At 64.6% G+C, this 23,344-nt stretch overlaps 4 protein-coding genes across 6 annotated transcripts; 2 read left to right on the top strand and 2 right to left on the bottom strand.

Annotated features, from left to right (window-relative positions):
• The first annotated feature begins 1,878 nt into the window (after nt 1–1,878).
• Nucleotides 1,879–7,540, top strand: CHLRE_11g483033v5 (uncharacterized protein). Of its 2 annotated transcripts, none has more exons than XM_043067784.1 (4): nt 1,879–2,315; nt 2,457–3,785; nt 3,900–6,970; nt 7,033–7,540. In XM_043067784.1, the coding sequence occupies exons 1-4, from the start codon at nt 2,016–2,018 to the stop codon at nt 7,082–7,084; spliced, it is 4,752 nt and encodes a 1,583-aa protein (XP_042919790.1). In that variant the 5' UTR covers nt 1,879–2,015; the 3' UTR covers nt 7,085–7,540. The 2 variants fall into 2 exon arrangements, with proteins under 2 accessions (XP_042919790.1, XP_042919789.1); XM_043067785.1 differs by having other exon boundaries at nt 3,900–6,636; nt 6,720–7,540.
• Nucleotides 7,541–7,632: 92 nt separating this feature from the next.
• On the bottom strand, nt 7,633–15,598 carry CHLRE_11g483100v5 (uncharacterized protein). The gene is made up of 11 exons (XM_043067786.1): nt 15,057–15,598; nt 14,762–14,876; nt 14,506–14,587; nt 14,142–14,388; nt 13,737–13,812; nt 13,182–13,385; nt 12,187–13,089; nt 11,156–12,096; nt 10,575–11,033; nt 10,238–10,450; nt 7,633–10,097 (listed from the first exon to the last, which is right to left on the bottom strand). The coding sequence occupies exons 1-11, from the start codon at nt 15,219–15,221 to the stop codon at nt 9,114–9,116; spliced, it is 4,389 nt and encodes a 1,462-aa protein (XP_042919791.1). The 5' UTR covers nt 15,222–15,598; the 3' UTR covers nt 7,633–9,113.
• A 519-nt stretch (nt 15,599–16,117) lies between these two features.
• On the bottom strand, nt 16,118–18,988 carry CHLRE_11g483150v5 (uncharacterized protein). Of its 2 annotated transcripts, none has more exons than XM_043067787.1 (9): nt 18,925–18,988; nt 18,713–18,799; nt 18,528–18,619; nt 18,225–18,334; nt 17,896–17,992; nt 17,629–17,731; nt 17,224–17,479; nt 16,940–17,013; nt 16,118–16,720 (listed from the first exon to the last, which is right to left on the bottom strand). In XM_043067787.1, the coding sequence occupies exons 1-9, from the start codon at nt 18,958–18,960 to the stop codon at nt 16,466–16,468; spliced, it is 1,110 nt and encodes a 369-aa protein (XP_042919793.1). In that variant the 5' UTR covers nt 18,961–18,988; the 3' UTR covers nt 16,118–16,465. The 2 variants fall into 2 exon arrangements, with proteins under 2 accessions (XP_042919793.1, XP_042919792.1); XM_043067788.1 differs by having other exon boundaries at nt 18,479–18,619; nt 18,925–18,958.
• Nucleotides 18,989–19,088: 100 nt separating this feature from the next.
• Nucleotides 19,089–23,291, top strand: CHLRE_11g483200v5 (uncharacterized protein). The gene is made up of 9 exons (XM_043067789.1): nt 19,089–19,872; nt 20,111–20,179; nt 20,523–20,561; nt 20,681–20,735; nt 20,961–21,294; nt 21,511–21,601; nt 21,745–21,825; nt 22,119–22,325; nt 22,611–23,291. The coding sequence occupies exons 1-9, from the start codon at nt 19,429–19,431 to the stop codon at nt 22,710–22,712; spliced, it is 1,422 nt and encodes a 473-aa protein (XP_042919794.1). The 5' UTR covers nt 19,089–19,428; the 3' UTR covers nt 22,713–23,291.
• Nucleotides 23,292–23,344: the final 53 nt, after the last annotated feature.

The following is a 23,344-nucleotide window of genomic DNA, read 5'->3' on the forward strand; positions in this document are numbered from 1 at the left end:
CTTAGGTGAGCAGCGCTAGCGTTTGCGGTGAGCCTTGCTCGGGGTTCCTCCCCTCCTTTAGTGAGGCGAGGAGCATGGGGGTCATTCGAGGTTCTCTCCTCGAGTGTGCGTACGTGTCTCGTGCGTTTATGAAGCCCTGGCTTGCCCGCGGCTGTCGTCCCACATGTAACCTCTATTCGCTAATCCCGCCCGCCCGTGGGCTTTGTACGCGGGTGGTCTTGCGCCACGATGCCGGAGTTGGGTGCCGGAGTCACATCAAGGTCGCAAGATCGAAACCCATCAGGAACGGTTCGGCTCCGTTACCTGTGTAGGCACTGAACATACTTGTGCCGAACTTCCCCGAAAGAGTGCCATCTCGGCCTTCCTAGGTCGCTGCTCTACGGGTGAGGACGCTGGTGCGGCGGGTTCTGATGGTTTCCCCGCGAGAGCTATCCTGCTTTCTAGAAGCCGGTCTGCGAGCCAGTTGGCGCTGATGCGTCGGGGCAGGAGGAGGCCCCTGATTAGGGAATGCGCGTCACCCAGCGCCGATCTGCGAGCCCGTGTTTCGAGGCGTTACCGTGGCCCAGTATGGCCGATGGTTGCAGACAACCCCCCTCCCCCAAATTCGCTAATCCGCCCGCCCGTGGGCTTTGTACGCGGGTGGTCTTGCGCCACGATGCCGGAGTTGGGTGCCGGAGTCACATCAAGGTCGCAAGATCGAAACCCATCAGGCACGGTTCGGCTCCGTTACCTGTGTAGGCACTGAACATACTTGTGCCGAACTTCCCCGAACGAGCGCCATCTCGGCCTTCCTAGGTCGCTGCTCTACGGGTGAGGACGCTGGTGCGGCGGGTTCTGATGGTTTCCCCGCGAGAGCTATCCTGCTTTCTAGAAGCCGGTCTGCGAGCCAGTTGGCGCTGATGCGCCGGGGCAGGAGGAGGCCCCTGATTAGGGAATGTGCGTCACCCAGCGCCGATCTGCGAGCCCGTGTTTCGAGGCGTTACCATGGCCCAGTACGGCCGATGGTTGCAGACAACCCCCCTCCCCCACATACCTAATCCGCCCGCCCGTGGGCTTTGTACGCGGGTGGTCTTGCGCCACGATGCCGGAGTTGGGTGCCGGAGTCACATCAAGGTCGCAAGATCGAAACCCATCAGGAACGGTTCGGCTCCGTTACCTGTGTAGGCACTGAACATACTTGTGCCGAACTTCCCCGAAAGAGTGCCATCTCGGCCTTCCTAGGTCGCTGCTCTACGGGTGAGGACGCTGGTGCGGCGGGTTCTGATGGTTTCCCCGCGAGAGCTATCCTGCTTTCTAGAAGCCGGTCTGCGAGCCAGTTGGCGCTGATGCGCCGGGGCAGGAGGAGGCCCCTGATTAGGGAATGCGCGTCACCCAGCGCCGATCTGCGAGCCCGTGTTTCGAGGCGTTACCGTGGCCCAGTATGGCCGATGGTTGCAGACAACCCCCCTCCCCCAAATTCGCTAATGTACCGTTACCTGTGTAGGCACTGAACATACTTGTGCCGAACTTCCCCGAACGAGCGCCATCTCGGCCTTCCTAGGTCGCTGCTCTACGGGTGAGGACGCTGGTGCGGCGGGTTCTGATGGTTTCCCCGCGAGAGCTATCCTGCTTTCTAGAAGCCGGTCTGCGAGCCAGTTGGCGCTGATGCGCCGGGGCAGGAGGAGGCCCCTGATTAGGGAATGTGCGTCACCCAGCGCCGATCTGCGAGCCCGTGTTTCGAGGCGTTACCATGGCCCAGTACGGCCGATGGTTGCAGACAACCCCCCTCCCCCACATACCTAATGTAGATGAGTGGCTAATGTAGATGAGTCCCACATGTAACCTCTATCAGCTAATCCTCAGCACATTCCCAGCAATGCCGACTTAGCTTGCTGTAGACCTCAACCATAACGGGAATGGCTCCCGGTAGCCAGCCGGCCGCGGCTGGCCCGTCTAACTCACGGACATTTAGGACTAGTCTCGCACCTATGACCGCCGGCCATCGCGCCAATGTTGGGGTTCTGACCCTGAATGCGATGGTCAAAGGTGTGCTTGCGACCCATTTCCAGAGCTACCCCAAAACGGCATTTCGCTTCTTCTCGGGCGTTATGCAAAGGCTGGCGCCTCTGCGCGCGAAGGCACAACTGGCGGAGCTCACTCCGGGCATCAGGGCGAAGCCGGCATCGAAGGTTCGCGATGCCACGACTCGGCTCGAGTACGCGGTCCTGATCCCTAAATCGGCGATTCCTGATCTAGTCACGCTGCTGGACGAGGACAGCAGCTTCACGGTCCCGGCGGGTGCCTCCTACGGCCGGGACATCGGGCACCCGCACCCGGTGCGGTGGCGCGCGTGGGTGGACGGCCAACCGGCCGTGCCCGCGCCTACGCGCCTCCTAGTGTCCGTCAGCTCTCCGTGGCTTACTGAAGACGCTGTCCGCACCCTTCTGTGCGAGCTGTGGGGAACCGCCCCCCTGCAGGTGCAGCGCGCCGGCAGCTTGCGCCTGACAGCCGTCGGACTGTGCAAGGCTGGACTGTTCGCAGTGACGCTGCCGCACGGTGCCGCCTTCGAGCTGGGCCGGTACCAGGCTAACCTGGAAGCTGGTGGAGAAACGTACACCCTTGATGTGCGCCGCATGTCCCGTCGGCAGGGTGGCCAGCAGCCGGGCGGCCCATGCGCCGCTGCCGGTGGTGCCGCGGCCCCTGGCGGCGCGGCGCCGGGCGCCACCGGCGCCGCCGCTGCCGGCGGCGCGGCGTGGGGCCGCGGGGATGCCACCGGCGCCGCTGCTACCAGCGGCGAGGCACAGGGCCGCGGTGGCATGACTGGCGGCTCTGCTGCCGCTGGCGCGGCGCAGGGTCACAGGGGCGCCGCCGGTGCTGCTGCTGCCGGTGAATCGGCGCAGGGCCGCGGGGGCACTGTCGGCGGCGCTGCAGCTGGCGGCTCGGCGGGGGACCGCGGGGGCACTCCTCTCGGCCGTGCCGCCGCCGGCGGCGCGGCGCAGGGCCGCAGGGGCGCCGCCGGTGCTCCTGCTGCCGGCCGCGCGACGCCAGCCCCCGTGGACGCTGCTGGCACCTCCGCTGCCGGTGGCACGGCGCGGGGCCGCATGGGTGCTGCGGGTGCCCACGCTGCCCGCGGCGCGCAGCAGGGCCGCAAGAGTGCTGCTGGCGCGTCCGCTGTCGATGGAGCGGCGCAGGGCCGCGCAGGCGCCGCCGGCGCCCCCGCCGCCGGCAGCGCGCGGCAGGGCCGCAAGGGCCCTCTGCGCCCCACCATCGGCGTCCGGCTGCGACGCAGTGCGGGTGCTGCCGGTGCCTCCGGCACTGGCGGAGCGACGCGGCGCCGTGGCCAGCAACGACGCCCGGCCGCCGCGGCCCCGGCTGCGGCTACGGCCGCGCGTGCGGATGGCCCCAGCGCCGTCCAGGGCAGCGGTGCTGCGCCGTCCGGCACCCCTCGTGGCGGCGGCGGCCGCGGCGCTAGCTCCCGCCGCCAGCACAGCGGCAGTCGCAGCCACAGCCGCACTCGCCGCGACCGCAGCAACAGCCGGGGCCGCAGCATCACCAGCCGCGGCGCCAGCCGCAGCCGCGGCCGCAGCCGCAGCCGCAGCCCGGGCCGCAGCCACACGCACACCCGCAGCCACGCCCGCAGCCGCCGCAGCAGCAGCGCCTCGCGTGGCACGAATGGCGGGGCTTCTGGCAAGTTGGGCGGCAGCCACAGGGGCGCCTCTGCGGATAACTCTGGGGAGCAAGAGGCACCCATATGGTTGATGAGCGTTTGCGGTGAGCCGGGCCTGGGGTTCCTCCCCTCTCCGGAGGCGAGGAGCATGGGGGTCATTCGGGGGTCTCTCCTCGGGTGAGCGTGCGTGTCTCGTACGTTTTTGGGGCCCTGGCTAGTCCACGGCTGTCGTCCCACATGTAACCTCTATCAGCTAAACATAACGGTGGTAGAGGCTGGAGGCCCCGATGCTGCTCAGGCTGCTGCTGCGGCCGTCGCCGCGCGCTCCGCGGCTGCCGCAGCGGCGCAGCGCGCGGTCGCTCGGCACGCTCGTGCCGCCCGCCTCCAGTGGCTGCGCACCCGCGAGACGGCTTCGCCTGCGATCACGCGGCTTGTGCGGCCCCCTGGCGGCGCCGCCCGCATTGCGGCAATCCGGCGCCCGGACGGCAGTGTGTGTGACTCCCTTCCCGAAATCCCCACACATATTGTCGACTACTGGCGGCGCATCAGTGCTGCGGTGGCTACGGACCCGGACGCCTGTGACCGCGTACTTGCGGCCCTTGCAGCATTTGGGCGGCGCTGCACTGACGAGGACGCTGTGCGGCTTGGCGCCGACACAGTGAGTTCAGCTGAGGTGGAGGCTGCCCTGGCGGCGGCGCCGGCTGGCAGCACCCCGGGCCGTGACGGCATCCCGGCTGAGTTGTACCGGGAACTGGGGGGCCCCACGGCACGCGTGCTTGCGCGTGTGTTCACGGCCTCCCTCGCTGCTGGTGCTCCTCCACGCGGCTTCCTCGATGGCGTCATTACCTGCTTCAGCAAGCCCGGGGACCCCCTGCAGCCTTCGTCGTATCGGCCCATTACGCTGCTCGGCACGGACTACCGCACGCTGGCCCGCGTCCTCGCCAGGCGGCTCATCCCCGTCTTCAGCAACGTCATCCACCCCGCCCAGACAGCCTTCCTGCCCGGGCGCCGCATCGCCGACAACGTCCTACTGCTGCAGCTTCTGCCGGAGCTCATGCGGGTGGCCGAAGGCGGTGGCCCTGGCGGCGGTGGCGGTGGCGGGGGCGGGAGCGCTGCGGGCAGCACCGCTGACGCTGACCGCGGCGTTGTGGCCTTCCTGGACTTCTACAAAGCCTACGACACCCTGGACCGCAACTTCCTGTACCGGTGCTTGGCAGTCATGGGCGTTGGCAGTGGCTTCCTGGCCTGGGTCAAGCTGCTGCTTACGGGCACGCGCTCTGCCGCCCTGGCTAACGGCTACCTGTCGGCCTTCGTCCTCATCATTGCGGGCGTACGGCAGGGGTGCCCGCTGGCGCCTCCTTTGTACTTGGCGCCGGCCCAGGCCCTCTTCGCCTACCTCGACCGCGCGGGCTTTGGTGTCTCCTGGGCGGATATCCGCCTCGTCGCTACTGCCTTTGCGGACGACGCTGCGCCGTTCTTGCGTCGGATGGCCAACGTGCCTGGTTTCCTGGCAGCTATGGAGACCTTCCGCGCCGCCTCTGGGCAGCGCCTTAACCTCGACAAAGTGGAGCTTCTGCCCATCGGTGCACGGCGCCGCGCCACTCCTGCTCCCGCCCGCGCTGTCGCTGCTGGCTTGGCGGCTGGCGGCGCAGCGGCTGGCAACATGGCAGCTCACGGCGTGGCGGCGACCAGTGTGGCAGCTGCCGGCGGCATGGCTGCCGGCGGCGCGGCGGCTGGTGGCGCGGTGGCTGGCGGCGGCCCCGGCACCAGCCACTCTGGTGGGGGCATCTTGGCGGCCGGTGGTGCGGTGCCTTCTCGGGCGGGCGCGGTTTGGGCAGCTGCCGGTGTTGTGGTCACTGGTGGCGTGACGGCCGGCGGCTCTGCCGCGGGTGCTGGCGGTGCCGTAGCCGCGCCTGCCCCGCCCAACACAGTTGCTATGGCGCATGGCTTGCGCGTAGTCTCGCACTCGCGCACGCTGGGTGTGGTCTTCTACGACCTCCCACTTGGCACGGCTACAGCCCAGGGGGCTCCTTCCCTCTCCCCTGCCATTGGCACCCTGGGGACGCTCTGCGGCCTCCCCCTAACTGCCTTTGGCCGTGGCTTCTGTGCCTCCTCCTACGCCGTCAGCCGTGTGCTCTACCATATGGAGTTTGCGGGTCTGCCGCCGCAGACGGTTTTGGCAGACTTCCTCAAAACGCTTGTGCGGTTTGTGGACCGCCGCATCATCGTTGCCACGCCGCAAGGTGCTGGCCGGGCCCGACCTCCCGGCCTCCCCTCCGACTGCGTCGCCCTGCCGCCACGCGATGGCGGCTTTGGACTGCTGCCGGTGGTGGAACACGTGCGCGCCCGACACGCTGTGTTGGCTGTGCGCTGGCTGCAGCACATGCACGGCTCTGCGGCTGGCACCTACGTACCGCCGTGGACAGCCGCCGCCACCGCCCTGGTGCAGCAGCTACACACGGCCGCCCACCCCCTCTGCGTCCTGACGATGCAGCGGGCGGCCGGCGGTGTCGGACCCGCTGCCGATGGCTGTGCAATCTTCGGCCAGCCGGTGGCGGCAACCTGCCCGGCCCTCGTGCGCCTCCTGGGTGCCCTCAGCTACCTGCCTCCGGTCACAATCCTGCGCCCGGCTGTGCTGGTGCCAGGGCCCTGGTGCTTTGCACTTCCGCTCTGGGGCAATCCAGTCTTGCCGTGTGCGGCGGGGCTTCAGGCGGGTGGCTTGGAACGTGACTTCCCAGCTCTCATGGCGCTGCCGGGTCTGCTCACGCTCGGCACGGCAGTGCGGTGCTGGGAGGCGCTGGCCGCGGTGCGCCAGCTGGTGGCTTCCAAGCCGGCTGGTGCGCTCGGGCCGCGCCTCGCACGTCGCTGCACTATACAGTACAAGCGGTCCGTCCTGCGCCCCATCCTGCGCATTACGGATATGGCGCGCGTGCCGCCGGAGCTGCAGTCCGGCCCGGATGCTGCTGCCCAATTCTCCGCGCTGCTGGCCCGTGTACCGGCGGCGTGGAGGGTGGCGGCGTCGGCCACACTGCATGCGCCTGGCGGCGCAGCCTCCGCGCCTCCTGCCCCCCAGGTATGGCTGCTGCTTGCGCAGAGCCTGGGGTGGCGGCATGGCGCGGCTGACGTGCCCTTGCTGACCCTTACGGTGAAGCAGGCAACCCAGCTTCAACTTGCGCCTGCGTACGACGCGCTCCGCGTGCGTCACTTGGCCTTCATCCAGGAGGCCTACAGCGGCGCCGCGCCGCCAGCGGAAGCGATTCATGCGCTGCGGGCGGCCCTGGCGCGGCTGTGGGCGTTGGTGTGGGAGCCGCGACACAAGGAACCGCTCTGGCGTCTGGCAGTCAATGGGTTCACGGGCTTTGGGATGCTTGCGGCGTGGGCCGCAGATGGACGCGTGGAGAAATGCCCGTGTGGGACTCCGATGACTGCTGGGGCTAGGGTTCATCACTTCTGGGACTGTGTGGTGGCGGAGGCTCTGCGTGATGTGATGCGGGAGCATGCGAATATGGACATCACACGGAACCAGTTGTGGTTAGTACAGGCGCCACCAGGGCTATCGCAGGCGGTGTGGGACATCGTGTGCTTGGCTGCTGTGGCGGCCCTGGACTACGGCCGACAGCGCCTTTACGCTTGCCGTGATACTGCAGACCGGACTGCGGAGGTTGCTGTTGTGCGAAGGATCGGTGTGGAGGTGATTGCGGACTTCTGGTCACGGCTAGCTGCGTTTGTGAGTCTGCGTCGGCCTCCGCGCCGCTGGGACCTTGTCCCGAACCAGCACCCATTCCTAGCGTCAGATGATGTTGGAGGGGTTATCTTGGTAGGGCCAACAGCGGACTCGCCACCGGCCTCACCCTAGCTTGTCAGCTTAGGGACTCGCAAGAGGTAGTCTTATGACGCCGACCCACGGCTTAGGTGAGCAGCGCTAGCGTTTGCGGTGAGCCGGGCCTGGGGTTCCTCCCCTCTCCGGAGGCGAGGAGCATGGGGGTCATTCGGGGATCCCTCCTCGGGTGAGCGTGCGTGTCTCGTACGTTTTTGGGGCCCTGGCTAGTCCACGGCTGTCGTCCCACATGTAACCTCTATCAGCTAAACATCCACCGAAAGAGCATTTCCGACTTCCCTTCAGTTTCGCCGCCGATGAAGTATGGCATGAACACTTTACTCAGGTACGGTACTGTTTTGTGGACACGTGCACGAAACCATCAGCTACGTCCCAGGCAACACAGAGTCGTAAGGAGCGTGCTGCGGGGTTACTGGACATGGGATGCAAGAGCATGCGTGTCAGAATGTAAATTATGATGTCCGACAAGACCTGACAAGACACGAAAAGGTGGCTCTCCCTTGCAAGGGAAAAGTGGGCTGTGCCGCCACGCCACGTCCTCCGTCTGAGGCCGAAGGTTCCGATACTAGCCTCATCTCCCGGACATAGCCGGGGTCGGTTGGTACAGGCACCGCCCGCCATATGTGCCCAGTCGCGCCCAGCTATCAAGCACTAGTGCAGCAGGCAGCAGGCCAACCAGACAGCAAGGAAAACACCCCTGCCGCTGCAGCTGACTGCCCGCTACGCCATCCTCGTCAGCACAGGTCGCTAACCAGACAACACCGGCAGGTCTCAACCTGCGCGCCGGCGCCGCTTTGAAGGCGGCGCCGCGCTGTCCTCCTCCACGTGGCCTTGCCCGCCCCCTCTGCTCCGAACATGCGCGCCGCCACTGCCGCTGGGCCCAGGGCCGCCCGTGCCGCCACCACCACCGGGCCCAACGCCGTGGCCGCTGCTGTTGCCGCCGGTAGGCGCGGTGCCACCGCCGCCGCCCCCCCTGGATCGCTTCGCTCAGGGGGCTCAGCACATGATGTCCGAAAAAGGGATTGTGCTGAAGCTGTAGACATGAACGTTGCATGTAGCATGTGCCCAGAGAATCGTCCGAGCACCGAGCAGTGACCAAAAGTGGGCTGAGCCCACGCCACGTCTCTAGTCTGAGGCCGCAAGCGTCTACCTCATCTCCCGGACGTAGCCGGGGTCGGTACGGCCCCCCATTCGTCCAGCCACGTCCCGCTGTTATTAAGCACAGCCAGCAATCAACAGCAGGAAATCCCTTAAGACACAACACTTCTCACCGCTGCGGCCTACAAAAATACAGCATACCGTGCGGTGCTCGCCAGCACGCGCCGTGCACGTTCACACGGAATCACCAGTAATCGCATATCATGCAGGCAGGGGCGGTGTCAGTAGCCGAATTCCACAACAGTATACTTACTGTGGCCCAGTCGGGACACTCATCAGTTGACCAAGTTGATGCCGGCACCTCACCAATCATGCCCTGAGCCTCATTTACATCGTGCATCGGTTAATCGGTTGGGCTACTGCGGCGAGCGCAAAGTATACGTGATCTTTTTGGGCAGCCATTGTTGCGTCAGCATTGGCAACTGCAGTTGAGATACCTTCCCGCGCCGGCGCGTGCTACAGCTGCGGCAGCTACCCCTGCTGGTGGCGGTGCATCGCGCGGCCGCCATCATCTGCAGCATCCTCAGCGCTGTCACAGCCGCGGGCATCGATCCTGCACAGCTCCAAGCCGACATGTGGCGCTGCCTGCTGCCGATCAGCTTCCGCAGTCCGCAGGCCGAGCGGAGGGTCATGTGGACGCCACGGCCGCGACGGCGGCGGCGCGCCTGTCAGTGCCTTTGCCGCGGCCGCCATAGCGCGGCGGCTGCTTGCAGCCAACACACTCACCCGAACCGCAGCACCGGCGGCCAGCGCCACTGCGGCAGCCTGCTGTGAGGGCGCGACCGGCTGCGGCGTCATCACCACGGGCTGAGCTGACCACATGCCGGTGCACATGTGCATGCGGCCGCCACGGATGCTGTCCAGCAGCGGCAGCACTGACACGACGCCACTCGAGGTGTCAGCCGTGTCTGAGGTGACGCGCACCGCGTGCAGCGGGCGCAGCGGCGGCAGCAGCAGGCCGCTGGTGCTGGTCCCAGCAGAGCCGCGGCTCTCCCAGAACTCACGGCGATGCAGGCTGCCCGCGCCAGGCAGCACCCAGCCCGCCGGTTCAGCCGCTGTCGCACCCAATGCTGCGGTGCACTGGCGCACGTGCAGCAGCGGTGCGTATGGAGGTGGCGGCCGCAGTGCCCCAGGATCGCTGGAGCGCGGGCGGAAGGCGCGTGTAGAGGAGGAGGCGGTTGCGCTCACCGCAAGATCCATTGATGACGCAGTGGCTGCTGCTAGCGTTGAGAGGGTCGAGTTTGCGGATGATCTGGGCGGCGGCACACGAGCGCCTGCGCCGGATCCACTGCTGCTGCCGTTTGCGGGCGGCCGCGGCTGAGGATGATGACTTGGTTGCGCCACCTGCTGTTGCTCCCGCTCTAGCCTTTGTTGCTGCTGCTGCTGCTGCTGCTGGGCCCTGCTGCGCACCCACTGCTCCTCCACCAACATCAGCTGCTTCACAACCTCGGCAGCCTAATTAGGTACGGAAGAGGAGGAAAAAAGGGAGCGAGCGCGGCAGCAGGGAAGAGATCAGCCACCAACTACAAAGGCAAATGCAAGCACGTCGCTCTCTGCAGCTCCATTGCATGCATGCGCATACACGCTCCGCTCACCGCCGGCCTCCGGCGCGGGTCCGGCTCGAAGCACTCGGCCAGAAGGCGCTTGAGCTTGGGCGGGCAGCGCTCCTCTGCCAGCCCCGAAGGCACCGACAGCAGGCTGCGACCCCGCAGCGCAACCTGCACTGCGATGGAAACCGCTCCCAGGCCCTGCCATGGCTCCTGGCCAGTCAGCATGCACCACAGCACCGCCGCAAAGGAGTAGATGTCCTGTGAGGGCCAGCAAAGAACAAGAAATGACCGCAAAACAACAGCGGGCACGCCAAACACACCTCCACGCCCTCTTGCTATCTACCACATGTAGTTCTCCCCATCCAACCCACCCCACACCCACCGCCTTGTGTGTGACGGCCACGGCCCGTCCTCCGGCCTGGTCGAAGCACTCGGGCGCGCAAAATGCCGCGGTGCCGCCCGCCGGCGCGTCCAGCGCACCCAGCGTGGCCCTGCTGCTGCCAAAGGTGGTGGACATGCGGATGTGCGCCTGGCCAAAGTCCGTGAGCTTGACCTCGGGCGTGTCGCTGCTCGCGCCATTCAGCAGCACGTTGGCGGGTTTCAGGTCGCCATGGCACACCGTGGGGTGCAGATACGCCAGGCCCTGAGCGATCTGCACCGCGATGTGCAGCACCTTGGGCAGCGGCAGCAGCAGCTCGCCGCCCCCGGGCGCACCGCCGCCGCCGTAAACCACCTTGTCCAGCGACGTCTCCGCCGCCTCCATCACCAGGCTCAGCCGCGGGGGCGCCGTGCACACCGCGATCAGGCGCACGATGTTGGGGTGCGACAGGCGGCCCAGCACCTGAGCAGCAGCAGTGGGAGTGGCAACAGCGGGCACGAGGGCTCATCAAAGGGCGGCTCACAGGAAGCATGCATGCATGCATGGTCACGCACGCACGCAACCCTACCCGCCGCCCGCCTCACCTGCACCTCTCGCGTGAACAGCTCCAACTCCTCCGGGTCATACCACACGGCAGGAGCAACAGCTGCAGCTGCAGTGGTGGAAGCGGCAGCGGTGGCAGCTGCATCTGGAGCCGCTGGTGCAGCCTTGGACACCGGAGCGTCAGGGGCACGCGAAGCAGCTGCTGGCTTTCCAAACAGAGTCGTGTAGTTGTGGTGCTCCGACACCACAGCCTCTTGCTGCTGCTCCTGGTAACCCGCTGGGCCATGCTGTTCGATGTCCTCCTGCTGTTGCGCCTTGTCCTGCGCTGATGCATTCTGTACACCCGCAACCGTTACAACAGGTGCCGGGTGGTGCTGTGACAGAGGCGTTTGCTGTTGTTGAGTGTGCTCTGCTGCCTCCCACTTGACGCCGTTGCGGCCACCGCCACCACAAACTCCAGCACTGGAAGTCCCGGGTACCCAGGTCTGTGCAGAGCAGGGGCCCTCTCCGGTTGTCGAGAACGTAGCACCGCCGCCGGCAGTGGTGCCGGTGGCGTCAGCCTCGTGCGAGCCCGTCTGCTTGGCCGCTGGAAGCCCCTGACCCTGAGTACCCAACCGCGGCACTACTTCGGTGGCGCTGCTGCCACCCCTGACAGGAGATAGCCAGGCTGCAGCCGCGGCAAGAGTCACAGTCCAAGTACCGGCGTTGGTGTTGGCCACCTGTTGCTGCTGTATGTGCACCGGGTTGATGGCGTCTGCGCTGGGGCTGCCTGTATGTTGAGGTAGTGCGACTGCCGACGCACGGACGGCAGAAGGAGTGCCAACAGCAGGCGCCGCCATCTCCTGTGGCCCCGTGCCTTCGCCGGGTGGCGCCGGCAGCCCTGCTGCTGCGAGTACCGGTGGCGCCAGCTGGTGCGGCCCCAGCCCCATCAACAGTTTCACTGCCACGTGGCGGCCGCGGTACACGCCCGCGTACACCTTGCCTGCAGAGGTAAGAGGGAGAGCGACATGTGTTGAAGCATACACATGTGCACGGATTCCAGCTTCTGTGCAAGCCTAGGCACAATACTCACCAAACGCGCCGCGGCCCAGCACCTGCGGCAGAAGCCGCACTACATTGTCACTTTGCTCCTGGGTAGAGCCGTCCCCGGCATTCAGGCTTGCGTCCGAAACCACTGCCGCAGTTGCAGCAACTGCTGCAACACCGGCATCGGTCGCGGCTGCAGCTGGGTCCGTTAGCTTTGCAGCCCCTGCTGCTGCAGCTGCTGTCGGCGACTCCTGCGCTGAGGTTGCCGCCGTGCTGTCGCCGGGCGCGTTGACCGGCTGCCCCAGCGCTGACATCTCCAACCAGGCGTCTGTGTGAAGGTCCTTGCGCTGCGGCGTGAGGCGGCTCACCGGCGGCCCCGCCAGTGTGGAGCCGGCAGCCGCAGATGCCGCTGCTGGGCTTGCGCTGTTTAGGCTGGAGCTGCCGCTGCCGGTGGCCACGCGGCGGGCCCGCTGGGCTACAGATGCGGCAGATGGCGGCAGGGCCAGCTTTCCGCTGGCCTTACCGGCTGCTGACGCGGCTGCGGCTGCGGTGGGCGTGGCCCCAGGCGAGGGTGACGGCACACGCTCGGCCGCGGACCTGGGACCGCTGCCCGGACCACTGCTGCCGCTACATGCCACTGCCTGGGAACGACCAGAGCTGCCGATTGTAGCTGCAACCACGCCAGCGCTACTGGAGTCGGTTGCGGTGGGGCAGGCAAGAGTCTGAACATGCGTTGCGTCGCCGCTGCTGGTCGTGCTGTTGCAGGGAGAACCTCCCGACTCAAATGAGGTCGGCGCCTCCACATCCCCAGTGGCCTTCGTGTGCACTGCCGGCCCCTTTGCATCCGACCCAGCCTCGACTGCATTGTGGGCTTGCCTGAGGCGCCGACGGCGCGCCAGCAGCACGGCACCGGCCGCAGCTGCCAACGCAATGACCGCTCCAGCGATGCCTGTTGGTGTTGCATGCGTTGTCGCTCTGAGACAGGACAAGTATTACCAATGGCCTTGCTTTTTCACAAGACCGAGGCGTTGTGGCACTTACCGCCTGCGATGGCTGCAACCGGTACACCTGCGGAGTTGCCTCCGCTGCTGTCCGGGGCCCCTGCCTGCCCCTGTCCCTGTCCCTGACCCCCGCCCAAGGTGTCGTTGCCGCCAGGTGTCAGTGCAGGGGGCGGGGGCGAGCCAGCGCCAATGTTTCCGTCCAGCCACGTCATGCGGTTCTGGCTGTGCCACAGCGCAGCGCAGCCTGCGCAAGGGAGGGCGGGAGGCATCGCAGTACACTAGTTACCCCCATACGGTAAGTGCACTCGCATCTGCTAGATCGTCTCTCCCGACCTCAAGAACGCCGATGCGCTACATCACTATATCATGTGATGCAATATACAGTATTGGTTTCTATGTCGACTGGCTAAAGCCACCAATAACATCCGCTGCAAAGGAACTGGTGCACAACGCCGTTTCCTGCTCTGTGGCTCCACCGACAGGCTACCGTCAATCGGATGCATACATATTTCACATGTGCCCAGCACGTGGCCACGTGAACCTGGGACATAACAGCATGTACTGGCTTTCCATGGCTTGACACGCGCTGCCTCACCCAGGGGCCCTCTCGTCGTGATGCACTCGCTCGACAGCACCTCGGGACACAAGTTGATCATGCGCTCCAAGTGCACCTGGGTCGGAAGTGAAAGGGGGAGGGTAGCCGTCCACGAATGATGGGATCGGGCTAGGTGAGTATATCACAGAGAGTACAAGCACCGACTGGGAGGGGTGAGATGACGGGATCGTACACATAGATGCGCAAGGCATGCACGGGAATGCAGCAGGTGGGCGCTACGATAGGACATGAGATTGGCTTTGGCATCGCGCCAATCTGTGCCCAGAACCCATTTCCGCGGCAAACGCCAGCACACACGTGCTTGCAGCCACCAGTGTCTCTCGGCACCACACCGTGTCTTCGTCACATGCCCCCCCAGCCGCCCTGCCTGCGTCACACACTCACCAGGTAGCCGTTCTTCACGGCATTGCCTGATACCGGCTGCAGGTCTGCGCCGTACACGGAGCTGACCAGGCAGCGCACCGACAGCGCGTAGCAGCGGTCCAGAGGGTACACGGAGGGGTCAGCATCCGGAGTCAACGCATCCGACACGTTCTTGCACACGCCCGGCGGTGAGGGCACTGGTACCGGCAATTCCCACGCGTTGCCAGGCGGCAGCTGCGGCGGCAGCGGGTTGTGCGCCGTCACCGTCCTGCGCGTGTGCGGCAAAACAGTGGCAAGGAGTTGGCAACGCAAAGCACATAGAGGACTGCATTTATAATCCCGGAAGGCACGCCCTTGCTCCCGGTCGCCTTGCGCAGGTCCCTACGTGAATGTCCGATACGTCTCGACGTTGAAGCACACTGGGTAAATGGTGTAGCCGTCCTCAATCCACTGAATAGCCTCCTCACCTGTGTGCGCAAATGGGGGGAAGTGGCAATTGAAAATACAGGTTCATTCGAACCCACGGTAGGCTTCGTTGGAAAGTGCCCATGCGGCGTGCAAGTACAAGCGCATTAGCAGCATCGTTACATCCTGCACACCACAGCTCCGCCGCCGTACTTGAAGCCAACCGCACCACGCACCGGGTAAGGTTGGCGCAAATAAATCCATTCCAACCGCCAAACTTGCGGGCCCAGCTCGTGAACGATGAATAATCGTGTTTTGCAAGCGTATCATGGTGCCGTTCTGCAAGCGGAACTGTGAGCAGGGGCAGGGGACAGACAGCACGAAGCGCTTGATCAAACAAGATGCAGAGGGCTTCATAACGTAAGATGCAGTAGGCGCAAGTGACAACAGACAATAAAGGCAGACATGCTAGGCGCGTGGGTGGAGTCAGGTGGAGTGGCTCGGGCCCCACTACCCCAGACATAGACGAACCTTGTGCCGCAGGAAGTTCAGGTTCAGCGTAGTGGGGCGCGCCGCATTGCCCCGCAGCGTCAAATTCCGGGTTATGAGCACGGGCGCATTGGGTGGGCAGTCTGCCTCGTAGAGCGTCATCCACTCGGCTTCAAGCAGAATTAGCGAAACGGACGGGTTTGCCATCGCCGCAACCGTTTGCCGACCAGAAGAGACCCTGGCGATTGAGACATCATCTTGCCCAAACGCATATGTATTCAAGGCTACCACAAGCGTGACTTGAAGCAACCAGGCGCCACCAGCCCTTCGCGAACTCCTCAGTGAACTCCTCATATCATAACGGACTGCGCTGTGTCCCTTTCATGGACATGTTTACAGTAGACCTGAATTCAATAAGGTTAAGCCTGCTTGAGCTTCGGCAAGCGTTGGAGTTCACTGTCTGGAAGCACTACGGTTACGCCAGTTCAAGATTTGTTCAAACATGTGGCTCAAGCATGATGACCGCACTGAACCACATTACCGTAACAATTGCGGAGCCCCCGAACTATGCGAGCGCCAAATATCTGAAACATGAATGAGCAATGAGCGGGATTTTTGTTCAACTCATACTGCTGCATTACACCACCCAAACGAAGTAAGGCTGATGCAGCCTGATATCGTCCTATCACCGCTGTCCGTGTGACGGCTGACCTTTTCCGCCTCCTTCTTCTCGATTCTACAAGGCACTCCCGTTTCGTCCGCAGTTCCTCAGTGACAGTCACTACGTAGGTAGCAGTCATTCAGAAACATTGAAACGTACCTACCAGTACCATACTGACATGCATGTCGGGCACGCACCCCCTCCGGTGGCGGTGTGCTTGTCCCGGGCAGCGGAGAGGGCGAAGCCCTCCCCTGCCTTCACCCCCCCCCCTGGGCCGCTTCGCTGGGGGGGGGGGGGGGGGCTCAGCCCAACAACTGTGGAGGGCTACGCGCCTAAGGCTGGGGGTCCAGACAGGCAGGAAGGGGGCTCAGCCCAAAAACGCTGGGCCGTAAGCGGATGCAACAAACGCGGAGATTCGCTCCCTTGTCAAAAGGGACCTGGGTCATTTCATTTGTTACAAGAGGGGCCTACTGACGCAGAAAGCGATCACCCTGCTCTGAACCCCAGGGGCGTGCCGCCTGCATCGCCGTCGGCCTACTCTAGCTATAGTAGGCTTGCTCCCGAAGGACGTTCCAATCCAACCTAGATGACAATCCGCTAGTTACATTGGTGCAAGTTGCCAGGACCAACCCCTACTTCTGGGGCAAGCCCCTCAAAACGTCTTAGATACCGCTAAAGCCTCGTCACAAATGTCTACGCTCCGTAGAAGCGCGGCCCCAAACCCAAAACTTTTACTCCGCCTTCGGCGGATTCGAGGCACAAAGATGCAAGGTGAGAGCACTGGTCCAACTCACAGCTTGAGAGCGGTCAAAAATATATGCTGCAATCCACCCTCTCTGCACATCTCCCCCAGCTGCCCCATGCCGCTCTCATCCAGCTCCTTGAATGACCCGCACAGCCGTCTCGTCGGCTCCTGGGGTTTCAACGCGCCTAACCCCGCCATCTTTGGAGTGCCGGCGGCCCCTGACGCAGCTCTCCCGCATGTCAGCGAAGCTGCTTCAGCAGGCGACAGCGGCAGCAGGTCCTCCCCTCGCACCTGCATAGCCTGTAGGGGTGCGTGTTGCGCATGTGCGGATGGGCGCTGGTGGGTTCAGGTGATACACGACGTACCGTGCATGCCGAGTAGAGTCTGTATGGTGCTTCTACTCAATGGAGTATCGTGTTCTTGCGATCATGGCAGTAATGCAATGTCATTGTGCAGCCACCTCACGCCACGCCACCCTCACAGCTACGCTTTCACCCGCCCACCTGCCCGGCCACCCACCTGCCAGGTGAGGGACCGCATACGCGCCAAGAACTCCCGCACATCCGGCTCCAAGCCCTCCACCACAACCACACCTGCATGCCGTTCGACAAGGGGTGAGCACGAAAGGCGGTGGTGCACGGTGAAAGGAAATAGCAATCAGCACAATGGAAACGCCGGGGATGTTCATGCCCCAGCCCCGGGAGCCCGGTCGTATGCCCAAGAACACACGCATGCGTCAGGACAGCGCCCAATGTCCTCGTCAGTCGCTCCAAACGTCGGTCTGCCCACACACTCATTCGTACCTGGGAAGCCCGGCTTGACTGCCCCCGCCAGTGACAGCTCCCGCGCCCACTGCACGATGAGCTTTCGCTTGGTGAGCGACTTGAGGTGGTGTAGCCACACCAGAACACACAGCAACCCGCAGGTGCTGGCTTCATTACTGGTGCTCCTGTCTGCAGCGGTTGTGCTGCTGCTGCCACTGCCCGCAGGCCACTTTGAAGTGGGTTCCCCGCAGCAGCTACCAGCCGTTGCCAATGACTCTGCCTCTGCCACTGCCTCCTACGCGCAACACATCCCAGCAGAGCACATACGGTATGCCGTGACCACGCTTCTTTGCTGCAGGCACGACAAAGACTGTTGCAGCAGCACTTGGCGGCCACCGCACGCGTGGCCATCGCTTCAGGCGCCGGCACTACTACGGTACTCACCCGCAGTGCCTCCAGGGCCAGCAGCAGGCACTCGCCGCCACCCGCCGCCACCTCCCGCTGCGCCGCTGCCCTCACCGCACCACTCAGAGCCTCATGCACGTGCCTGTCCCAGGGGCAGGGGTGCGAGCACTGTATGTGACGCGATGCCACGTTCGGCCAAGCATGACGCGCACACCATGCTGATGGCAGGTAAAACACACCGCGGCATGTCCAACACTTCGCCCTAGTGTATACCCGTGGCCCGCCGTGTCCACCACCGCAACCCACCTGGGCGCGCTGCACTCCACCGCCAGTTGCGCGCAGTGCGCCAGCAGCTGGTCCGCCTCGTCCTCTCTGCCCGTTACAGTGGCCGTGCCTTCCCTCTCTGCATGCCAATGTGGGTTGATCCAGGCTCGGGTGCGCCCGCTGACAACCACTGCGCCGCGCTACACGCATGGCCATCCCCCTGACAGCGGCCCTCCCGCGTCATGCCCGCAGCGTACAGAGCCCCTGCACCCCTATCCCGCCCTGTGCCTGGGCTGCTGCTGCACGGGTTTCGGCCCCACCAGCACCGCTTTCAGCCCCACCATCGCCCCCAGCACCGCTTTTGGCCCCACCTTGGCGGTGTACTGGCCCTGGCCCTGGCCCCGGCGCTGGCAATGGGTAGGCCCGCGGCAGCACGAACCGCAACGCCACAGGCTGCCCGCCCAACAGCAGCCGGGGCGGCCTAACAGCAGGGCACAAGTTCAAACCAGTTAACTGCGTCGTTGGTATTTGCCAAGGCCTCTTGCTGTGAAGTCGAGGCATGTTCAGTTCTACGGGCAAGAGGGTAGGCACGCCGTTTGCAGCCGGCGCCCTGTTTCTTACCCACCACATGCTAAGTTGCCGCGACATCTCCAGCGCCTCCATCCCACCCTAACCTCACGGTGCCGGACAGGAGCGGCAGTGCGTCCAGGTCGTGGCTGCTGTGCGCGGGCCCCGTGGCAGCACCAGCGCCCGCCGCCTCCACAACCTGAAGGCAGAGCCAGAGGCAGGGGCTGGTATGTGTATGCGACAGTGCGACACGCGACTTGCAAGTGCGCCACCATCCTCATGATCGCCTCACCTCGCGGGCTAGCAGGAGCACCCCCTCTTGCTCTTCTGTCAGCACCAACCCGTCAGCGCCCTCACGTGGGTACACTGCGTGCAGCGCCTGCGGTGGGTCAGCGCTTGGGTTGGCGTCAAGTTTGTCCCAGCGCGCCAGTCGCGTTCACCCTTAAAAATCTTATACAGCGCACAAACCGTACCATAAGCCACGCCTGCGCTGTAAGAACGCACCTCCACTTCGTCGAGTTGGCGCTGCAGCGCTTCCATGTTAGCTAGCCCATTAGCAAGGCAAACATACTACTGTAATTGCACCGCAAAGCACAAACACATTGCTCTATTGTATTTCAGCGGCTGTGCAGTAATCCCGCTCTTCATGCGATCCGCCAATTCAGGCTGCCAAGGATTTCTCGTTTGACATTTTACGCGCAGCAAAGGAAGCAGACGCCTAAGTATGCGTTAGGTCCTGTTGCGGCGTGAGGGTCTTTTAGCAAGACCAAGGTCCAGATGGCGCTGGCGTGGCGTGGTCGCAGTCTGAGTCCCAGGCCGCATAGCCTTGCAAATGTTTGTGACACTACAGCCTACCCAGCAAACTACGCGAGACCTTCTGTCCCTCCGGCTTGCTGCCCTTGCGCAAGGCGACAGGTGGTGTGGTGGTGGTGCCCTGGCTCCAGCAGCATTCGCGGCGTGCCAGCGTGTGGCCGACCCCAGCGCTTGTACCTCTTACGGCTTCAGGCCATGGACAGCGGAGACAGTGGCGAGGGCCCTCCCTCAGGAGGTGCGGAGCGCGGCGGACCTGGGTCGGAGGCCGGGGCAGGAAGCAGCAGTGGGGCCCCAGGGGGCGAGGCGGGCGAGCCGCTGACGCTGGGTGCGGGTGTGCTATCCCGCATGCGGCAGCTAAGGGCGCTGGATGAGTACAGGCAGCTGATGGAGCAACTGGCGGAGGTGGAGCTACGGCAGCAGCAGCAACAGCCGGGGCCCAGCGGAGGGAGAGGCGGCAGCGGCAGTAGCAGCGGCGCCTCCGGCAGTAGCAGTAGCGCTCAAGCGGCGGCCTCCTTGTCCTCGTCCCCCGCCTCCTGCTCGGAGCTGCTCCTGCAGGGCGCGCTGCTCATTGCGCGGCACAGGTACCCCGAGCTGGATGAGGCGGAGGTGCGGGGCGTGTTGGATGACATGGCCAGAAAGGTGAGCCGGCGGCAGAGGCGTGGGCTTGGGCTGGTAGGCCCCGCGGTAACGTAACCAACAGGGGTGAAGTTGGGTGCGGTGGGCATGCGGTGTGTCACTGTGTTATGTGAGGTCGGGCTAGGGCAGTGCAGTGGGTATGGCATGTTGCGGCCTCTGTGCTTGCCGCCTTGTCGCACCTGGCCGCCAGGCGTAGCATGTCACACGCCCCGCCCACCGACGCACTCACCACCACGTCCAGGCGTCTGCCCTGCTGCCGGCGGAGGCAGAGCGGCGCTACCCGCTGCGAGTGGTGGCAGCCATCAATCGGGTGGGTGGCTGGGTGCAGGGCTTGGGGCGGGCCTGCAAAGTGTACACACAGCATATTGAAGGCTGCTGTTGTAATAGGCAAGACACACCTCGATGCCACCAGCGCGTGCAGTCTGGGGCCTTACACCGTCTATATGTTCCCACTGCCGCGCTCAGTTGAGGACTGCCGTGGGTCAGCTCTTAGAGGGCACACTTTCTGTCGTGCAGAGCGCAGGGGGGCTCAACCGATACGCCGGGTGGATGCCGCTTGCCCGCTCCGCGAACTCCAGTCAGTAGTGTTTGCCAACCTGCGGCAATGTCGGTCACCCCCACTCCCTCACACGCCCCCACACGCCCTCTCACAGGTCATGTATGTGGACTACGGCTTCAGAGGCAACCAGGAGGTGAAGATGTGGTGGAGGTCGAGGGCAAGGGCGGCTCCCACAACTGGGTGGAACTTGATGCCTTCGGTATGTGTTCAGCGTTTAGATTTCTGACACCGCGGCCCTTGTCCTCCTCCCAGGACTACTACTCGGCGGACAACAGCTGCATCAACAAGGTGGTGGAGCGCCGAGTGGGTGGGTGGAGGGTTGGGCGGGAGTAGGGAAACTAAGACGACGAGCCCGGGCACGTTAAAGCACGTGGCTGTTCCGGCTGAACTCCCAAGCCCGAGTTGCTTCTCCCGCCTGCTTTGTCACCTGCTGCTCCTCCCCTGGTCTCAATCGCGCGACTGCCATGCCGAGCCTGAGCTGCCGCCTGCTGCCCTCGTGGGACTGGCTGTGCCACTGCCGCTGTGCCAGCAGGCATCCCCATCACGCTCAGCCTGGTGTACATGGAGGTGGGCCGGCGCCTGGGCCTCACCCTGCGCGGCGTCAACCTGCCCGGACACTTCATGATACAGCCAGTGAGGGGACCAGCCAGCGCTAGTCCCGGCCCCGATGTCGGTAGCCCCAGCGCTGGCAGCAGCAGCAGCAGCAGCAGCGGCGGCGGCGGGACACAGGAAACGGAAGCGCCGGGCGTGACGGCTACTGCAGCGGGTTCGGGGTTCGGGCCGGGGGCGGGCCCCGCAGCTCCGGCGGATGACGATGCTAACGAGGAGGCGGAGCAGCCGTTAGAGGTGCTCATCGATGCCTTCAAGTGCGTGCGTGAAGCTTGGATTGCGATGTGGTGCTGCAGAAGTTGTGGGCAGTGGTTGTTGTCGGGGCGAACACCTGGCCGGATCGACTCAACAGCATGCGGCAGCTCTTCATGTGACCGCCGTGTGGACCACCCTTAAACGCTCCCAAACACAAGGTGTCGGCCTCTGCCCTCGTGCATTGTTGCTGAACACGCGCACCTTACATGTGGCCTCAGGGGCGGGGAGGTGTGCTACCCGGCGGAGGCGGAGGAGCGGCTGAGCGAGCTGCTGGGAGCGCCCGTGCGCATCGACCCACAGCTGTTGAAGGTGGGGAACGTGGGCGGATGGGTGGGCGTGGGTGGTGGCTGCGGGCTCTCTGTCATTGATATGCGTACGTGCGGCATGCGGCACGACACAGGCGCACACGCCCCAAAAAGCTGTTCCGTTCCTCCGCTTCAATCAATGTGCAGGAGTCTCGCCCACTGCCTCCCCGCACCTTCCTGCTCCGCATGCTGTCCAACCTGCGCTCCATCTACCTATCCACACAGCAGGTGTGTGTTTGTGTGCGGGGGGGGGGCAGGAGGAGCGGGTGGCAAGTGGCCAGGGGTCTGCTAGCCAGTGGGTATTGCGCCATTGCCCCCTTGTAGATCTTGGGGGCCTTGGCCTGTGGTACGGCCGGGTGCCCAGTGCCGGGTGCCCATCAAGGCCGGGTGCCGGGTTGCAGGAGCATGCCGGCCGACGCCATCAGGGATCGGCAAGTGGCACCGGCGCCAATTTGCAGTGTCGACCCCTTGCGTTGTCTCGTCGACCATAAAACACACGACACACGCCCCCCTCCTACCAGGTGGACTCCCTGCTGACGGTGGTCAAGTTCATGCGGGCCACACTGGAGGCCGCAGCGCCTGAGGCCGCAGCGGCACCGGTCGCAGCAGCAATAGGCGGCCCCAGGGATGCGTCCAGCCTGGCGGCCCTGGCCCGGGACGAGGGCCTGTGCTACTTCGCTCTGAAGCGCTACCCCGAGGCGGTGGAGGCGCTGAGAGAGTACCTGGCGGTGAGGGGGGAGCCCGGGGGGGGGGGAGGCCGGGGGGGGGGGGGGGAGGGAGGGGGCAGCCAGGAGGCGAGGGTGTGGCCGGGGCACGAGGGGGCCCGTGGAGGGGGCCCGGGGGCATACGGAGGGAGCATGGGGGGAAGATTGGGGGCATCTGCACGTGTGGGTATGTGTAGGCAAGTAAGGCCCTGGACGGATGCATCAGCAGGCCCAGTTCGCTCTGTTGAGTGCTGCTCCTGCATCCAATGCCGGTGTCCCCGTTGCCTGTTGTCCCCACCGCCACTGAAGGTCGACCCCTCTCTGGTGTCGCCCGAGGAGGCGCAGACGGTGGCCGCGGTGCTTGAGGAGGCGCGGCGACGTATGCGCCTCAATCGGCCCGACCGCGACTAGACATGTGGGCCAAGGCGGGGGACAGGTTGCGTGTGGAGGCAGGCAGGCAGGTAGCAGGCAGGCAGGCAACCGTAAGTCTTAGTGTAGGTTCGCGTTAGTGGATTGGCCATACCGGTAACGTATGTTGCATTGAAATTGGTGCCACGGATCGCAGACGCGTTATTGTTGCACTGAATGGCTTAGGCAGTTGGCAGGATAGGGAATTTAATCAGGTGCAGCGCCATACAGGCACCAGCCAACCGAGGCTCTGCCTTCCGCGTGTGGCGTTGCGGTGTGTGTGTCTGATGCTGTTGCATGGCCGTCTTGGGGGCGGATAGGGTGCTTCCCCGACGCTAAACAGGTCTCACCTGACTCCCCCACGCTCTCAGTCCCTCCGCATAGATCATATTCACTTGCTGGTAGCGTGGGAGGACTGCATGAGCTCGTCTGAAGTCGACTTGGGCATGTTTTGGTGATCCAGCCAGCGTGCTCGATGGGTACGTGCTGGCACGGTCGAGCCGAATCAGCCCCGCAGGCATCAGCCCCTCAGTCACCTCACTCAACAAGCTAAATCATACATACATGTAATTGGCCTAGAATGCATCACAGGGCAAAATGCGAGGCTCTGCCGGCCAGCATTTTCGCGGCCGGGG

Source organism: Chlamydomonas reinhardtii, chromosome 11 (assembly GCF_000002595.2).
Source record: "Chlamydomonas reinhardtii strain CC-503 cw92 mt+ chromosome 11, whole genome shotgun sequence".
Lineage (NCBI taxonomy): Eukaryota > Viridiplantae > Chlorophyta > Chlorophyceae > Chlamydomonadales > Chlamydomonadaceae > Chlamydomonas > Chlamydomonas reinhardtii.

What these genes read in the sequence shown, in the direction of transcription:
- CHLRE_11g483033v5 (XM_043067784.1), top strand. Translation starts at nt 2,016, where the DNA reads ATGGTCAAAGGTGTGCTTGCGACCCATTTCCAGAGCTACCCCAAAACG. An exon ending in ACATCGGGCACCCGCACCCG is followed by an intron (nt 2,316 to 2,456) that starts GTGCGGTGGCGC and finishes GCCCCCCTGCAG; the next exon opens with GTGCAGCGCGCCGGCAGCTT. An exon ending in GGTTCCTCCCCTCTCCGGAG is followed by an intron (nt 3,786 to 3,899) that starts GCGAGGAGCATG and finishes AACCTCTATCAG; the next exon opens with CTAAACATAACGGTGGTAGA.
- CHLRE_11g483100v5 (XM_043067786.1), bottom strand. Translation starts at nt 15,221, where the DNA reads ATGGCAAACCCGTCCGTTTCGCTAATTCTGCTTGAAGCCGAGTGGATG. An exon ending in CACGACGAGAGGGCCCCTGG is followed by an intron (nt 13,386 to 13,736) that starts GTGAGGCAGCGC and finishes TCCCTTGCGCAG; the next exon opens with GCTGCGCTGCGCTGTGGCAC. An exon ending in ACCCGCGCCGGAGGCCGGCG is followed by an intron (nt 10,098 to 10,237) that starts GTGAGCGGAGCG and finishes GTACCTAATTAG; the next exon opens with GCTGCCGAGGTTGTGAAGCA.
- CHLRE_11g483150v5 (XM_043067787.1), bottom strand. Translation starts at nt 18,960, where the DNA reads ATGGAAGCGCTGCAGCGCCAACTCGACGAAGTGGAG. An exon ending in CTCCTGTCCGGCACCGTGAG is followed by an intron (nt 18,335 to 18,527) that starts GTTAGGGTGGGA and finishes CCCTGCTGTTAG; the next exon opens with GCCGCCCCGGCTGCTGTTGG. An exon ending in GTGGAGTGCAGCGCGCCCAG is followed by an intron (nt 17,732 to 17,895) that starts GTGGGTTGCGGT and finishes CCCCTGGGACAG; the next exon opens with GCACGTGCATGAGGCTCTGA.
- CHLRE_11g483200v5 (XM_043067789.1), top strand. Translation starts at nt 19,429, where the DNA reads ATGGACAGCGGAGACAGTGGCGAGGGCCCTCCCTCAGGAGGTGCGGAG. An exon ending in TCGACCCACAGCTGTTGAAG is followed by an intron (nt 21,602 to 21,744) that starts GTGGGGAACGTG and finishes ATCAATGTGCAG; the next exon opens with GAGTCTCGCCCACTGCCTCC. An exon ending in TCTACCTATCCACACAGCAG is followed by an intron (nt 21,826 to 22,118) that starts GTGTGTGTTTGT and finishes CCCTCCTACCAG; the next exon opens with GTGGACTCCCTGCTGACGGT.